The following is an 11,384-nucleotide window of genomic DNA, read 5'->3' on the forward strand; positions in this document are numbered from 1 at the left end:
TATGACCACCATGGATCAAGACGAAAGAATCCATAATCTGCCTGAACAGAGACAAAACATGAATACTTTCCAAGCTAAAAAATATCAAATAGCCCCCATTCCTAGATAATGAGTGGCTGCTGCTTCATCATGAATTATAACGTCAGCCTTTCTCTAGTCTGTTCTGCCTTTAGATAAACTCTATTAAGATACCTAGCCACAGAATTTGCCTCACTTCCTGATGGGACCCAGAGCAAAGCCCCACATCCTTAAACCTTCTTCAAAATCACTCAACACATGCGCACATCCTATAATAAAGATTTTCAAACCATCTTACTGCAATGTTGCATGCTTCCCTATGGTGTGCATTCTCCCTTGCTATGAGTAATAAATCCAACTTCTTTAATTATAGGCATTCTTTGTGTTCTGTGGCTGAAGAACAAACTATGAACTTCTTGAATAAAAGTCTAGTGTTTTCTCTGCACTTGGGCCCCCTACAGGGTATGCTCTGGGTCTTGCATGCTGTATACTTGCTGAATTGATCTTGATGACTTATACTGGGCCTGGTGGCATTTACTGGAATCTCAAGACCCAGCAAAGTTACTTTCAGGACTAAAAATAATTGTTTACTTCATTATGCTGAGTGGTTTTTAGATATGAGAATAGAAAATGGTAGTCAGGGTGCCTGGTAAAGGTGCTCCACACCCACCACTATGCTCCACACTCACTCCTCCAGAAGTTCCTGAACTTGAAAAAGTAACTAATTTACATGTATTCACAGGCTTCTCAAATTGTCTCCTCCCCCAGGTACAGAAGTTGAGAGGAGGGGAACTACTTTGGCCAAAGAAAAAATTGGTTGATGAAATGAAAAGAGAACTGTAGGAGAAAGGAACCATGCCAACTCAGTATTTGTGGCAACAAAGTAGGGGTTGTGTGGCACTAGGAAGGCAGAATTAAGTTCTGAAACCCTATGACATGAGACCCTAAGAGGAAAGCTCTTAAAATGTATTGCTGCTTGGGCATTTCAAAAATTGTCAAGCAGATAAGAAAGGCAGAGGGGGAAAAAGCAGATGTATAGGTAATTCTTCTAAAAGAACAGAGAAACAATGAACAAAAAGACACATACGTGAATGAGTGACGACTTGGAAGAACCACATGAGGCCAAGGTTCAAAATAAATTAAGATTTACAAAAAGGCTAGCCAAAGCAAAAGGGGCATTTTAGAGCAAAAAGAGCCAATTTACCTGATGATAAAACATAATGCCGAGCAATTTACCTGATGATAAAACGTAATGCTGAGGAAACAGAACTTCTGAACTTCTATTTTCCTTCTATATTCTCTATTAAAGGAGATACATTTTGGATTAAATGGAAGAGAATCAGCAATCCTAAAGACAAAAAGTTCCAGATGGGTGAGGAGGAAAAGTCCTTCCACCACGTAATTTGTACCAAGACTAGAAAACCCTGCAAGAAAGGTCATTAAACTAAAAGAAAATTTTAAGCAATTATGTTGATAGAAAGAGGTAATTTTATTTTATTTTTTTTAAAGATTTTATTTATTTATTGGACAGACAGAGATCATAAGTAGGCAGAGAGGCAGGTAGAGAGAGAGGAGGAAGCAGGCTCCCCACGGAGCAGAGAGCCTGATGTGGGGCTCCATCCCAGGACCCTGGGATCACGACCTGAGCCGAAGGCAGAGGCTTTAACCCACTGAGCCACCCAGGCACCCCGAAAGAGGTAATTTTAAAGAATGGAGTAGGTGACTACTGTTTCGGTTTGCAAAAGGTCTATGGTACACTTTTTACCTACAGAGAAGTGAGCATACTGTAGCTCTTGGACTAGAATCTAAAAAGGATTCTTCAGGAGATTGTGAGGAAGAAGGCAGAGTAGGAAGATCCTCAACTGAACCCGTGGATGCACAGGAAGATAACGCTCTGATCTGTGTGACTAACTCTGAAAATGACCCAAAGACTGGTAGAACAGTGCTTCCACATTTAATCCTAGAGGGAACTGAAGACAAAGGCCACATCAAAAAAGGGCAGAGGAGCAGAGCTGAGATTGGGAAACAAACCCTGGTAAGACTAATCACAAATGGAAAGCATGGAAAAGTTAAGAGGATCAGATTCCACACTAGGCTTTGGAGACGCACACTAGAAAGATGAATCCCCATTAACTTTGGCTTTGGGGGAAAAAAAAAAATCAGTGGAACTTAATTTTGCTTTTAAAATCAGCAGGGTTTAACTCTGGGTACTTTAAAAATTAACTGGCTTACCTATGTGGAAACCGAAGGGAGACCGGAAACTGAGTCCTTGCCCTAAAGCATAATAAATAACTTGACTTTAAACGCAGCATAGAAACAACAGTTTGAAAGTGCCTGAGGTACAAGTGAAGGAGATGTATTTACTGTTCTGAGAAAATGTGCTGGAGGCGCAAGTAATCTTCAGGAGACTCCCACAACAGAAGTGCTAGCAGGCGCCTTTTCTCTTCCCTCCCTAAGCCCAGAGAGCCAGACACCTGCAAAAACTAGCACGAACACTCTCCACCTATTCTGCTAGCAACATGTGTGCAGCCCCACCTTCCCCTGCACGGCCTTGGCAGGCATCTCTCCAGAGTGGTTCCAACCCCACCATACCTGAAAACAACCCCAGCAAGGACCAGTGCCACTCCACAGTGAATTCTGCGCTGGGGAGAGTGCAAGCTAACCCCACACACCAGTGCCCCTGCAATTCCAACAAGCCAAGCCTTTTCACTGACCACAAAAGGAGAAGCCCCTGCCTTCTGGTGTGTCTACAACTGTGACAAAGAGACCAAGCACAGAAATAGAGACTGACTGTGAACACCGCTCACCTATGTTCGAAAACAAAGTGAACAGCACAAAGTGGACAGACCCAAGATGAGCAGCAATCAAAGAGAAAAAAGGGGGAGCGGGAAGCAGCTTAAGATTCTAATATACCAGAAGGTCAGCAAGTAAAATGCCAAAAATCTAAAGCAATCCTCAGGCTGCATTACAAGAAGTACAGAGTTTTTAAAAGCAGAGGGGAGGAAGGCAACAGGTTTGCTCCTCCATAAGTTAATGGGTTTCCACTTGCTATTATTTGCCTAGAGGGCTCTGTTGAGATACTTGGAACTACATCACCTGAGGAATGGATGAACTCCTACACATGTCAACAAAGGAAAAAAGACTGAAGAAGGGGACATGATGCTAGTCTTCAAATTCCTGAACTCACCATCTTTCCCTTTTATCTAATTTCTTCCATTCCTACTTTGGTGAAGGGCATCACAATCTGTCTGTTCACCTAAGCCAATAACCTGAGACTAATCCAAAATGGCTCCCTCCCTCTCATCTCCAATTCTACTTAAAAATGGCTCTTGAGGGGCACCTGGGTAGCTCAGTCGGTTAAACGTCACACTCTTGATTTTGGCTCAGGTCATGATCTCAGGGTCGTGAGGTCGAGCCCCAAGTTAGGCATTGCACTTAGTGTGGGGTCTGCTTGAGACTGTCTCTCTCTCCATGCCCCTGCCCCCCCACTCATGCACACACATGCACATGCACTCTCTCCCAAATAAATCTTTAAAAATGGCTCTTAAAAGAAACTGAAATTTCTGACATTAAATAAATTTTTAATCATAAAACATAAAAATAAAAACCAGAGAGATATAAAAAATAAAAATAAAAAGAGCTCTTAAAATTGTTCTCCTCCGGGGCACTTGGGTGGCTCAGTGGGTTAAGCCTTTGCCTTTGGCTCAGGTCATGATCTCAGTGTCCTGGGATCAAGCCCCCGCATCGGGCTCTCTGCACAGCGGGAAGCCTGCTTCCCTTTCTCTCTGCCTGCCTCTCTGCATACTTGTGCTCTGTCAATTAAATGAATAAAATGTTTTAAAAAAATTGTTCTCCTCCCTTTTACCCAATGGTGACAGCCTCCCCTGCTCTACTTCCTCCTTCCTCCAGTACCTTATATCCCTTTGGGAATCTCTCTCAACTTCAGAGTGGTTAATCAGTAGTTAATCAGCATATTCTTTCTACCCCAAGCACTGCAAGTAACTTAAATTAAGTCACTAAAATGTATGGGTAGGTTAGCAAAAACTACTTAGATAAGAGTAAGGTGGGAGTGAAGGAAGAGTTTAAAAGAAAAGACATGCTCCTTGTCTGGACAATGGAAGGTGAGAGGTGATATATGGTGCTGTTGCAACCATTGTTGCTATCCTGAGAGAGTAGGCAGAGGACAGAGCCAACTTGAGAATGAACTTGGAAGTGAAATGCACACAGAAAATTAGAGCTGGAGCCCTGATGGGACTGTGAATCTCTGGATCAAACAACACTAAAGGCCAGTTCTAACACATTCGCTTTTCACTGACACAAGCAATAACGCCCCTTTTTGTCTTAAGACAGTTAAAGTTGAATTTTTTGTCATTTGTCCTGAGGATCCTAACTCATGAGCTCAACAGCACTGACTTAATGATACTCACGCGATCTCAACTGGAGTACTGCGACCATCTTCTCTTTAAAAGAAAATCCTCACAGTGCAGCTCCTTAGAGCGCTGCCAGGATGTCCTTTCTAAAACCAGACTGGAGGTTTCTCTTCTACTTACAAACTTAAAATGGCCTCTTCCACCTTTGAAATAAAATCCAAACCCCTTAAGTATGACAGAAAAAAAAAAGAAAAGTCCTCACAGTTTGGTCCCTGCTGACAGCTCTGGTCTCATCTCTCATCAAAATGAAAAACTTTTCTTCTTCAAAGTACACCAGCAAGAAAGTGAAAACAACCCACTGAACGGGAAAAAAATATTTGTAAATTATATATCTGCTAATAGATTTTTATCTAAAAAGCTCTTAAAACTCAACAATAAAAAGTAACCCAATTTAAAAATGGGCACAGGATCTGAATAAGGCATTTCTCCAAAGATGATATACAAATAGCCAATATACACACAAAAAGATGCTCAATGTCAAAGGTCATCAGGAAAATGCAAATAAAACCACAGTGAGATATCATTTCACACCGACTAGAATGCATATGATCAAAAAAGGCAGACAATAAGCGTTGGCAAGACATGGAGAAACTAGAATACTTCCCCCTTGCTGCCAGAAATGTTAAATGGTGCAGCCACTATGGCAAACAGTCTAGCAGTTCCTCAAAAGATTAAAAACAGAGTAATCATATGACCCAGAAATGTCACTCTTCATTCCAGCCACAGTAAAATGCTCATATTTCCAGAATGTATATCCCTAAAAAAAATAAAAACATGTCTAAGTTTATATTCAAATGTTAATAGCAGCATTATCTATAATAAAAAATATAAACAACCTGGGGTGCCTGGGTGGCTCAGTTGGTTAAGCTGCTGCCTTCAGCTCAGGTCATGATTTCAGGGTCTCAGAATCGAAGCCCACATCGGGCTCCTTGCTGACCGGGGAGCCTGCTTATCCCCTGCCTGCCATTCCCCCTGCTTGTGCTTGCTCTCTCCCCCTCTTTCTGTCAAATAAATAAATAAAAATCGTAAATTTATGTCAAATAAATAAATATATATATACATATATATATATATATATGTCCATCAGCAGAGGAATGGATAAATGTGGTATAGCCACACAATGGGATATTATCCAGCCATTTAATAGTAATGAAGTACTGGGATGTCTGGCTGGCACAGTCTGTTAGGTGGCCTCGGCTTAGATTGGGAGATCAAGGCCCTGCATCGGGCTCCGCATGCAATGTGAAGTCTGCTTGGGTTTCTTTCTCCTTCTCCCTCTGCTCCTCCCCCTCACTCTCTCTAAAATAAACCTTAAAAAAATAATGAAGTATGTATACATGCTATGACATGGATGAACCTTAAAAACATGCTGAGCAAAAGAAGCTAGTCACAAAAGATCACATATTGTAGAATTCCATTTATATGAAATTTCCAGAACAGGAAAATTTATACTGATAGAAAGTAGATTAGTAGTTAACTAGGGCTGAAGGGGGGGTAAGGTGTGTTGGAGGGTGATGGCTAAAGAATGTGGGGATTTTAGCGGGGGGTGGGGGTGGGGTAGAAAAATGTTCAAACACTGATTGTGGTGATGGTTGCACAAGTCTGAATACAACAAACCCCAATGAACTATACACTTTAAATGGGTGAACTGTATGTGAATTATATCTTAAGAAAGCTGATGGCGGGGGAGGACTCTCCTGCTCTAGGACACCAGTAAAACTGACCATTCTAACCGTGACTCCTCACTGTTCCATGCAAGGACTTTGAGTACATGCAACTGACACTTATGCACTTATTTTTTTGTCTTTTTTCCTCTACTAAACTGTAATCCTCAAGAAAAGATTTGGCTCATTTTTCTTAGAATCCATGGTTATCTGTATACTGTGTATACACTATGTGAAAGAGTACATCATAAATATTTACTAAAAGACTGTCTTAAGGGCTATCATGTGGAAAAGGGACTGTACTTGTTTTACATATTCCAATAGGAAGAAAAGTTTCAAGAGTCTTCAAATAACTGGGGTTGTTTCTTTCTCTAAAACAAGGGTTTCAGGGTTCTGTGAATTCTCAGACTTGATACTCAAATTCTGAATATATGTGTAAGTAGTATGTGAATTTTTTTAGGGAGAAACTTTAACTATCATCAGATTCTCAAAGGGATATATAAACTCAAAATGGTTAGGAATCACTGTTTTTAAAATGTCAGCAAACTGGGACAGGGATTTTAAGTAACTTATTTTTTATTGAAGTATAGTTGACATACGATGTTACCTTATTTTCAAATGTATGACACAGTCCTTCTATAGCTCTATACATTATTGTGCTCACCACGAGTATAGCTACCAACTATCACAATATGATACTATGACAACATCACTGACTATACTCCCTATGTTGTACTTTCATCCACCTGACTTACTCATTTCATAACTGGAAGCCTGTATCTCCCACTCCTCGTCACCCATTTTGTCCATTCCCCCACCACCCCTCCCATTTGGCAACCATCGGTTCTCTATATTTATGGGTCTATTTCTGGTTTTGTTCATTTATTTTTTAGATTCCATATATGAGTGAAATCATATAGTATTTGTCTTTTTCTGACTTATTTCACTCAGCGTAATACTCTCTAGGTCCATCCAAGGGCAGAGAGTTTAGTTAGCAAAATTTCAGTTACTGAAATATATCATTCAGGAGAAGTTTTTTCTTGTTTTTTTTTTAAATTTTTTATAAGCATATAATGTATTATTAGCCCCAGGGGTACAGGTCTGTGAATTGCCAGGTTTACACACTTCACGGCACTCACCATAGCACATACCCTCTACAATGTCTATAACCCCACCACCCTCTCCCTACCCCCTTCCCCTCAGCCCCCTCAGTTTGTTTTGTGGCATTAAGAGTCTCTTATGGTTTGTCTCAGGAGAAGTTTTTCCCTAGATTATATCCTTTGGTAACTAAGGCAAAAAGAATTCACAATATTAGTAGCTTCATAAACTTGAATTATTCACTTAAAAATATTTATCAACTGCCATTTTAATCAAGTGCTAAAGAAACAGTGGTAAAGGAGACTAAGCCACTGCCTTCACGAAAATTACATTCTAGAAGGTAGACACAGAAAAAGACTAAATAAGAACATTTCATATCATATAATAATTCCTTCAAGAAAGAAAATAAAACAACATGGAGGAACAAGGAAGAATGGGGGTCAAGTTATCTTAGCTACGGTTGGTAAGGAAAGTCTCTGAGAAGGTTACATTTGAGCAGAAACTTGAGTTACGAGAAGGTAGCTGAGGGAAGAACACTCCAGGAATAAGGAGAACAGAAAGTGCAAAGATCCTAAGATGAGAACATCAAAAATCAGCTCTTAAATTCTCAAGGGAAAGAACCGTTTAATCTCTGTACAACATTCAGAAGAGTATCTCCCACTCACATTCAATAGAACTTACAACATAATTCAGCATAATGTAATTCAATTCAGTAAGATACTGTTTTAGAAAAATCTTTATTGCTCAAGATCATCATGAATTAATCTTCAAGGCAGACAAGGCAGTATCATTAGACAAAATTAGTAAAACCTCTGGGATTTTGTAATAATGCAGAAAGAAAAAAAATATAACGTGATTTTTTAGAAGTCTCTTCCAGGTAGATAGTTTTTACAAGTATAAAGTTTATCAAGCACATTCTCTCAAAAGAATTCTCGGTTCAATCTGTCCTCTACCCCTAGAGCTTAGTGCTTCGCATCTGCAGTATTTCTATGATGTGCAAAAGAGTGGAATTACAGTCAGAGTGCAAAGATTACAGGGAAGTGGATTTCAGTTCAAAAGGAGCTGTCCAGTCATCGAAAAGCTGAACATTAGTGCAAGTGTTTGGAGACTAAAACCATCCTCAAGGGTATTACAGAGATAACCTACAGGAGAAAGTTACCAGTAGAACTTCAGGGGCTACATAGAATTGTTCTAGTTCCTTCTCTCAGCCTGGACATCCATCCCTTTACACCTGTTATGTAAAAGCCCCTGAAAGCGACCAAAAAGGTGGATTTGTAAACACCACACACACCATACCAATAACAAAGATTTAGCAAACACTTGAGGGGAATGTAGGAATTCTTTCGTCTCAGTAATTGAAGTTTGAATTAAAATCTTCAAGTTGTATTTAAAAAGGCACAAAGACAGCTTGAAGCGGCGCGCTGGAAGTACACAATGACTTCAGATTAACAATAGCAGTGTCAGTCGACTTTACTTCTTACAAAAGCACAACACAAGACACAAAGCACACGGAAACCCCAGAGACGGGAGTCCAAGCGGGAGCCCTCCGAACTCAGAGCACTTGGACAGATAAGATAACTGAGTGAAGCCAGTGGGAGGAAGGGAGGACTGCGAACAACGGGTGAGCGAGAGGCCACCTGGTGGGTACCCAGGCACCCCCGCCTGCATCCCCAGCCCTTCCTGCTGCAGAAGGTTGGGAGAGACCAGACGCCCCAGCGTCCCCAGAAGGTTGGGAGAGACAGCCCGCCGCTGTCCGTTGACGCTAAGGGGACCGCGGGGCTTGGCACCTCCCAAACACTGCCCGGTCCGCCCTCCCTAGCCCGTTCGGAGGAGACCTCGAGCCCCTCTCCCTGGAGCAGCGTTCTCCGTACACTCCGAGGGAGCTAGCTTCCACTTACCTTCCGGCAGCGGCGGCGGCGGCTGCCGCTTTCCGCGGGATAGGAAGGCCTTGGGCAGCAGCAGCGACACGGCCAGAACGAGCCCCGAGGCCAGGGCCACCCTCTGCACAGTGGAGTACGCCATGGCCGCCGCCCTCGCCACAGGTGCAGACGCCAGCCGGAACCGGAACCGGAACCGCAGCGCCAGCGGCATCCTCCAACCGAACCGCGAGCTGCGCGGACGGCGACGCGCGAGGGACAAGTGCGCGAATCCCCCGCACGCCCGTCCCCTCTCTCCGTACTCACACCCGCACCCTTGGGCAGGGTCTGCTGGAAACCCCTGTCTCTCCGCACCCCGCGATGCCATCTCCCCCTGCCCGAGGGCTGGCGGTTGTGCCCTTCCTTCTCTGTATCCCGCTGGCCTCCCAGCTCGCCGCCCGCCCCGACCGCGCCGCCGCTGCCGAGCACCTTACCGCAAGCAGCGCCCTCCGCTCGCAGCCAGACTCCGTCCGCAGCCAAACCGGAAAATGCTAAAGCAAACGCCTAATGATCTCGCTCCACTGTGTAACTCCTTTCACAAACACCTCTTGATCCCCAGCACAATCCTCAAATTTCTTTCTGGGACCCCCCAGACCCTGAATGATCTGCTCTGAACAGTGCTGCATCCAAACGACCTCGTTTGCTCTTTTCCCAGCACATTCCTTGCTTTTTGTTGTTGTTGTTTGTTTTTTAAATTTCTTTTCAGTGTAACAGTATTCATTGTTTTTGCACCACACCCAGTGCTCCATCAATCCATGCCCTCCCTAATACCCACCACCTGGTTCCCCCAACCCCCACCCCTTCAAAACCCTCAGATTGTTTTTCAGATTCCATAGTCTCTCATGGTTCATCTCCCCTTCCAATTTCCCTCAACTCCCTTCTCTCCATCTCCCCTTGTCCTCCATGCTGTTTGTTATGCTCCACAAATAAGTGAAACTATATGATAATTGACTCTCTCTGCTTGACTTATTTCACTCAGCATAATCTCTTCCAGTCCCGCCCATGTTGCTACAAAAGTTGGGTATTCATCCTTTCTGATGGAGGCATAATACTCCATAGTGTATGTAGACCATATCTTCCTTGTCCATTCGTCTGTTGAAGGGCACCTTGGTTCTTTCCACAGTTTGGCACTGTGGCCATTGCCACTATAAACACTGGGGTACAGATGGCTCTTCTTTTCACTCCATCTGTATCTTTGGGGTAAATACCCAGTAGTGCAATTGCAGGGTCATAGGGAAGCTCTATTTTTAATTTCTTAAAGAATCTCCACACTGTTCCCCAAAGTGGCTGCACCAACTTGCATTCCCACCAACGGTGTAAGAGGGTTCCTCTTTCTCCACATCCTCTCCAACACAGGTTGTTTCCTGTCTTGCTAATTTTGGCCATTCTAACTGGTGTAAGGTGGTATCTCAATGTGATTTTCATTTGAATCTCCCTGATGGCTAGTGATGAGGAACATTTTTTCGTGTGTCTGATAGCCATTTGTATGTCTTCATTGGAGAAGTGTCTGTTCATATCTTCTGCCCATTTCTTGAAATGATTATCTGTTTTGTGTGTGTTGAGTTTGAGAAGTTCTTTATAGATCCTGGATATCAACCTTTTGCCTGTACTGTCATTTGCAAATATCTTCTTCCATTCCATGGGTTGCCCCTTTGTTTTGTTGATTGTTTCCTTTGCTTTTGATCTTGATGAAGTCCCAAAAGTTCATTTTTGCTTTTGTTTCCTTTGCCTTTGGAGACATATCTTGAAAGAAGTTGCTGTGGCTGATATCGAAGGGGTTACTGCCTATGTTCTCCTCTAGGATTCTGATGGATTCCTGTCTCACGTTGAGGTCTTTTATCCATTTTGAGTTTAACTTTGTGTACGGTGTAAGAGAATGGTCGAGTTTCGTTCTTCTACATATAGCTGTCCAGTTTTCCCAGCACCATTTATTGAAGAGACTGTCTTTTTTCCACTGGATGTTTTTTCCTGTTTTGTCAAAGATTATCTGACCGTAGAGTTAAGGTTCCATATCTGGGCTCTCTACTCTGTTCCACTGGTCTGTGTGTCTGTTTTTATGCCAATACCATGCTGTCTTGGTGATCACAGCTTTGTAGTAAAGCTTAAAATCAGATAACATGATGCCACCAGTTTTATTTTTGTTTTTTAACATTTCCTTAGCGATTCGGGGTCTCTTCTGATTCCATACAAATTTTTGGATTATTTGCTCTAGCTCTTTGAAAAATACCGGTGGAATTTTGATCAGAATGACATTAGAA

General features: G+C 42.5%; 1 protein-coding gene across 6 annotated transcripts in view; it reads right to left on the reverse strand.

Moving 5' to 3' along the window:
* Positions 1-9,433, reverse strand: part of RIC3 (RIC3 acetylcholine receptor chaperone) — a 62,244-nt gene extending 52,811 nt beyond the window's left edge. For 2 of the 6 annotated variants that reach the window (XM_059135190.1, XM_059135228.1), the window contains exon 1: positions 9,109-9,432. In XM_059135190.1, coding sequence (XP_058991173.1) covers positions 9,109-9,301 — 193 coding nt within the window. In that variant the 5' untranslated portion in view covers positions 9,302-9,432. Of the gene's footprint in view, positions 1-9,108 lie in introns of all 6 variants that reach the window. The other 4 variants (XM_059135199.1, XM_059135172.1, XM_059135181.1 and 1 more) reach the window with 4 other exon arrangements.
* Positions 9,434-11,384: the final 1,951 nt, after the last annotated feature.

This window comes from Mustela lutreola, chromosome 1 (assembly GCF_030435805.1).
Source record: "Mustela lutreola isolate mMusLut2 chromosome 1, mMusLut2.pri, whole genome shotgun sequence".
In the NCBI taxonomy this organism is placed as follows: Eukaryota; Metazoa; Chordata; class Mammalia; order Carnivora; family Mustelidae; genus Mustela; species Mustela lutreola.